The following is a 6,920-nucleotide window of genomic DNA, read 5'->3' as shown; positions in this document are numbered from 1 at the left end:
CAGAGAGTGTCAATTTGCACTCATATTTTGCATGATTTGTACTTCTATGGTTTGCTATCATCTCTACTTTTTTCAATAAAGGGCGCTCCATTGCTCAAAAAAAATTAAGCATTACACCCAGTCTCTGCATATATCATCTCTACTTGTTGATGTAACACTTCTTTGGACTTGCGTAACGTTGCGATGTCTAAATAACAAATAAATTATTACCAGGTAACCATATACTATTGATGTGCTAACTGTCCACGAGTACCTCATATCCATCATCTCGTAACTGTAAGTCCTGGCAGCAAATTTGTTTCCCTCAAAAGATAATAAAATAAGATCCTGTTTTGAAAATCCATCATCTCATAAATTTAATTCGTGGTGGCTAATTTGTTTGTGTCAAAACATAATAATATAATATCTTGTTTTGAAAACCCCCTCATGGATGCGAACTCTACGATAAAGCATGATTTCTAATCACATTTACATTGTGGAAAATAATTCATATAACCATTTAAATTTGGGTGATTAATGCCCATGATATCCACATCATACACCCCCTAATCTCCTACTCCCTCCGTTTTTATTTACTTCGCATATTAGATTTAATCAAAGTTAAACTTTGCAAAATTTGAAGAAAAGTATATAAAAAGTATCAATATTTATAGAAAATACATATAATATGGAATATACTTTTTAACGATTGAAATACATTAGATATTGTATTATAGTTGTTGATATTTTTCGTAAAAAATAGTCTAAACTTACAAGTTTGACTTTGACAAAACCCATAACAGGAAGTAATTATGAATGGAGAGAGTATGTAGATGAAGAGATCAACAAAATCCGTAGAACGACAAGACAAAGTTGTGTACGTGTGATGTTTTTTAGTAGTTAGTTTCTCCCTGTTCTTTTCTGCAACTTGTTTTGGCTAACTAGTTTTATCAATTCCTAACTTGCATTTGCAGACAATAAATAGCAAATTCAAAAAATAAAACAAAAACCCATCAAGTCGCCAACAACTGAGTGGCCAACCATAAAAGGCGAGACCCCTCCAATTTCCAAATACATTAACCCCAAACTGAACACTAGCTTATGCGCGTTCTTACTTAATTGCACACTTGCCAGCGAAAGGGGAGAGCGGAGGAACGCATCATGGAGCCTCACATGGAGAGCGCGCTGCGTGAGGGGTTGACGGAGCCGGAGCGTCGGGAGCTGGAGGGCGTGGTGGAGGAGCACCACACGTTCCCCGGGCGCGCCGGCGGGACGTGCACGTCGCTGGTGACGCAGCGCGTGCAGGCGCCGCTCGCCGCCGTGTGGGCCATCGTGCGCAGCTTCGCCAACCCGCAGCGCTACAAGCACTTCATCAAGTCCTGCGACCTCGCCGCCGGCGACGGCGCCACGGTCGGCAGCGTCCGCGAGGTCACCGTCGTCTCCGGCCTCCCGGCCTCCACCAGCACCGAGCGCCTCGAGATCCTCGACGACGACCGCCACATCCTCAGCTTCCGCGTCGTCGGCGGGGAGCACCGCCTCCGCAACTACCGCTCCGTCACCTCCGTCACCGAGTTCGCGCCGCCGGACAGCCCCGAGGTCCCTGCATACTGCGTCGTCGTCGAGTCCTACGTCGTCGACGTGCCCGACGGCAACACCGAGGAGGACACCCGCATGTTCACCGACACCGTCGTCAAGCTCAACCTCCAGAAGCTCTCCGCCATAGCGACCGTTAGCTCCCCTTCCTCCCCGCCGCCGCCGTCCGGTGAGCAAAGCTAATGGTCATCAGTGATCGATCGTTCCTCCATGGCCGGTTGCGTTCGATGGAATGCATGCATTGTGAGGAGGATGCTTCCTTCTTCTTTTTTTCCCCTTTTTTCTACCAAAAAAAAAGAGAAGAATTTAATGTTATTGCAATCTGATGGGTGATGACATCGAAAGAGGGTGCAAGTTGGTGTTTTTATTTTCGTTTTTGTATGTATATTCCAACGATCGTTATCTTGCAATGTCATCATGTTATCACTCTTTTTTTGTTTTCGCCGGCCTCTCTCCAAAATTGGGTAGTTGGTACTCATACTTTTAGATGGCGCTTTTGGTTTGGCATTTTTAAAGTAACACGTATTCACAAGGTCACAACTCACAAGGAAGAGCAACCCTAGTGCAAGTTGGAGTTCATTGCTAAAACAGTTCAGGGCTTTCTTTGCCAAGCCAGCAATCCAGTACCAAAATCTCAAAACTTCATCTTCTTTACCGAATTAGCTTCTTTAATGTTTAATTTCCAAGTGAGAATATTAATGGTAATTGTGGTAGTAATAATAATAACAATATCTGGTATACTCATATTCTTGTGCCTATGGTTCGTGCGTCGCTCGTGAGTTTGCTCAATATGCGGAAAAAAAACAAAGCATGTCGTGTTGAAAAAAGTTCAAGCCCTTCTAATGAACACAATATCTCTCGATCTTGAATATCAATAAAACAGTCTAGTTTGCTAGGGAAATACATAGTACATAAGTCAATTAAGTACAAATACAAAGTTTTGGCAATTGGGAATGGAATGGATGATCAGGCATAAAATTTGGTTGTGTGGATGTGTATTTTCTTCCAGCACTTCGATTCTAGATCCAACATGTCGAACTAAAATGACATAATGATACAATGATGAACGAAGAATTATGACCATTTTAATAATTAGGTTTTTGTAGTAATTCCCTAGTTATACTAGTAGACAAAAGCATGTTGAGCTAATCTATAACTATAACATGAACAAATAATTTGTTCATTATTTATTTAGAAGTATTTTTAAACATTTTTTTTACATATTTTGTTGTCTTGAATATTGTCGATGTAGGGAAAAGTATAAAAACATTTAACTCTAGGATATTTTTTTTATGGTAGGCTAATATGCATATATCAAAGGTATGTTGTAAGTGCAAGAAAAGTTTAAGCCCACATATATGACTTATCATATTGAAAAATATACACTCTCTCCGATTCATATTACGTGTTGTTAATATGGTTGAATCTAGACTAAGATGTGTCTAGATACATCTATATTAGGGACAATTAAAATAAAACAGAGAGAGTATTTTTTTTATAGAAAAACTAGATAACATGTGTATCTTGAGAGGAATGACACTAACTCCTAATTACGAAGCAAAAAATCGCATCGAAACAAATTATGTAAGCACTATAAATAACAATACATAAAATGAAATTCGAGAGTAATTGAGGAGCAATTTAACTAAGAAGTAAGATTGTATGGGTCATTAAGGAAGGTATTTCCATTAAACATATAATTACAAATTAGATGGAAGGTCTGAGGTGGTTTAGCTCAAAAAGTATGTCAACATAACTCGTGTTTGTACATTGGTACAAATAATTTCATCGGTTTGTATGGACTGCGATAATTGATGTTGTTTATGCCGAAAAGCCCCCACCTTATTGAAAACGTACCTTCAAGCAAATTTTAAAAGAGAGAGTAATGATTCCCAGATATATAGCTTTTAAAAATATATATAGAGATGTACATTGTGAAATGAAGTCTGAAGATATAATCACGAGCTACAAGGCCCTACTGCCATATATGTATATTTATATTCTTCCCGTACCACACTTGTTAATATTTGTTTTGTTATGTCTACCAAGTTGTGTGAACTATCCATATTCTTGAATGTACTGAACTGCTATTTTCTCAATGCCTATGACCTAACAAATCATCTGTGTCACAAAAAGGCCAAGTTGCATATCAAAAGCTGTGGCCAGAATTGCTTGGTTAGCAAAGGACCCAGCTTCATGAAAGACAGAAAAGAAAATACTCAGTCTAAGAAAATAGAAGAATAACCTTGGCAAGGCCCATCAAATGGTCAACTGCCCATGGCGACGGAAGAGCTATATATGTATATTGTATTCACAAACGAACTTAAACGCCGCAACGGTTTCAGGATGTCTACTGGAAGTGATTGGTCAGTTGCTTGTAGTACAATACAATTAAAGAATGATGATAAGATGCATCGAGAAGCAGGCAAATTGCATCTATATAAAGAATTTTGTTCATCGTGAGGTCAATAAACAATGCACACGTACATCAGCTGTTTAGTAGTTTGCCTAATCTGGTGCATTAGGTTCTCAGGACTTATCATCGGTTGAGGTTTTATAATTTGTTAAATTGATTTCTGTGGTGAGAGCATGGTGATGACTTGTCCCGCCCAATATAATACTTGGTCGCGAAGTTAGTTCATGGTCTACAATCTGATTATTTTGTAAGTGGAATAAAGTTGATATTGACATGACTTTGTTTAGCCTAGTCTACACCTGAATGCGGTAGTATTTTGTTTAACAGGAACTGCATTCCTCAAAAACCATCCGGCGCTACGATTTGGAACGCTTTTCGAGAGAAAGATGGACAAAAAAATAAAAAATCTAAATAAAAAAATGTTTCCAGCCGTGTGTTTTAAACAAAGTCTAGATACATGCATTTTAATAAAGGAGATCAGTCCATCTAGAAAAAGTGGGTGAGAAAAAATGTTCGATGGGTGGGAAAGGAGGATGACATGTGAGGATTAGAGGAACTCCATGCATGCATGCCTTTCATCTGACGCTCTTTTTTTGTGTACAGCGCCCCCAACCCGTCCCTGTGTATAAAGTGTATACCGGGATACCGGAAATAAAATGCGACTTTTTTACCTTCGGGAAACGTGACTAGGAAGTTTTTTTTTGTCTGCAGTTCTCCAAACAATGTTTGAGGATGCGACTGGAGATGGTCTACCATCTCTAGAAAAAAAAATTCAACACCTTGACAAGGTCAAACACTAAAACTCAGTTGTGTATCTCCGCCGTTGTTCATCTGTGGTGAGAGTATGGTAATGACTATCTTCGGCCTTCACATCTATTCTTCCGATTCCTCCTACCCCTCAAAGGGTTTCTAGGCTCCATTCTAGTTGTTTTCTTCAAAAAACAATAACAGCTTTTCTTCATTGCTAGTCTCAGCATCATTCGTCCATACAACCTTATGTTTATCACATTGTTTGCAGCACATAATAAGTAAACTTAAGCAGTACGAAGTCTATACGACTACGACAAAAACTCATTGGTCGACGAATCGCTGGTCCTTTGGTGAGCGCCACCGATGCAGCCTAGTATGTCTTCTGGCCAATCTACCTACGGTCAGGGTTAATTAGGTCTGGTGACGCTAGGGTTAGGTTTTGGTCCTCTACAGTGTTAATTTGTCCACGCTTTAGTTGTAAATTAATGAAGTATGAACTATGATGAATTATGTTACTCTTCCGACTTCCGTTTATAATCGCAGGAGTTTTTCTTAAAGAAAATTCCATCTATTCTTTTACTCGTCCATACATACTGGAAATATGTTATCTAGCACCCCCAATTCGAGTTATCCGGATTCGGTTTATCTAAGATCTGATAGAGATGCTCAAACTAAGGCACTCCAACTTTTTGGTGAAACTCCATTTGATGAATGGAGGTGAGTGCCTGTCTCCGATTGGCGCCATTGGCAGCGACAGTTAGCCAGAATTCAGGACATGACCTGAATGATGTTTCATCCAAATCAAAATAAAAAGTGCAAAATGCAGTTGCATATGAGAAAATGAGATTGCAGCGCACGTTCGTAGAACATGTGACGCAGCTATTTGGAGCTCATGCATGCCGGATCAAATTGGTCGTGTCAAAGACACCGATTCTAAGAGCATCTCCAGTAGCGTTCCCCAAACTGTCTCCCAAAGCAATTTGGGGCGTGCCGGACCAGAAAAACGGTTTCAGCCGCGTTCCCCAAACACGAATTTTATCCGGCGCCCCCCGATACGGTGTCCGGCGCCCCGAGCCCGTCCCCGCCCCACAGGGGACGCACCGGGAACGCCGGACACACCGAAAAGCGTGGCGGGGAGTGGTGGGGCCGACCCGTCAGCGGCACACAATAAATTTTAACCTAACCGTCGCCTACCTCGCGATAGAAGTTATTGGCGCGCAGTGACGGTGCAGTTCCCGCAGAGGCGCAACGACGCGTCTCGTTGCGCCTAGCTCTGCGTGCCGGCGTTAATGCGCGCCACCGCTCCCCCACCTCCCTTCGGCCTATAAAAAGGGCCACCACTCGTCGTCCCTATCACACACAAACCCTAGCGCCTCTCTCCCCAACCCTAGCAGCCACCATCTCAACAAGAGACGACGCCATGTCTGGTAGAGGCGGAGGCCGAGCTCGCGGCCGTGGTCGTGGCCGTGGTCGTGGCACTGCGTCACGCTCGCCGTCTCCTGCCACGCCGCCGTCGACTTCATCGCCGGAGATGGATGTGGAGGGGCTCATGTTGTTCGAGTTCGTCATCGTCCTCAAGGGCGACCCACGCGGCATCCAGAGGCTACCGGACTCCTTCGCCGAGTACGTCGTCGACGATGACTGCCCGGGCACGATGCATCTGCGGGAGGCTGCGTGCGGCTACTACCGGTGGATCGTCGACGTGATATACGACGCGTGCGGCAAGATGTACCTCAACATCGACTGGGAGAAGTTCGCGCGCCACCACAACCTCGAAGCCGGCTTCATCCTCCTGTTCTCCCACTTCGGCGACAGGGACATGAGCGTCAAGGTCTTCGACGAGATGCGCTGCCGCCGGGACTACCACGGCGACAGCAATGATGACGCGTGAAGCACACGCCCGTTGGAAATCCCAAGTGGAAGGTGTGATGCGTACAACAGCAAGTTTCCCTCAGTAAGAAACCAAGGTTTATCGAACCAGTAGGAGTCAAGGAACACGTGAAGGTCGTTGGTGACGGAGTGTAATGCGGCGCAACACCAGGGATTCCGGCGCCAACATGGAACATGCACAACACAACCAAGATACTTTGCCCCAACGTAACAGTGAGGTTGTCAATCTCACCGGCTTGCTGTAAACAAAGGATTAAATGTATAGTGTGGAAGATGATGTTTGTTTGCGAAG

The 6,920-nt window shown here is 43.2% G+C and overlaps 1 protein-coding gene across 1 annotated transcript; it reads left to right on the top strand.

Moving 5' to 3' along the window:
- The first annotated feature begins 1,066 nt into the window (after positions 1-1,066).
- Positions 1,067-2,013, top strand: LOC127307824 (abscisic acid receptor PYL9). The gene has a single exon (XM_051338604.2). The coding sequence runs from the start codon at positions 1,141-1,143 to the stop codon at positions 1,753-1,755; it is 615 nt and encodes a 204-aa protein (XP_051194564.1). The 5' UTR covers positions 1,067-1,140; the 3' UTR covers positions 1,756-2,013.
- Positions 2,014-6,920: the final 4,907 nt, after the last annotated feature.

Source organism: Lolium perenne, chromosome 6 (assembly GCF_019359855.2).
Source record: "Lolium perenne isolate Kyuss_39 chromosome 6, Kyuss_2.0, whole genome shotgun sequence".
NCBI classification, from domain to species: Eukaryota; Viridiplantae; Streptophyta; class Magnoliopsida; order Poales; family Poaceae; genus Lolium; species Lolium perenne.
The sequence above is the reverse complement of the archived record's forward strand: the minus strand, read 5'-3'. Positions and strand labels throughout refer to the sequence as shown.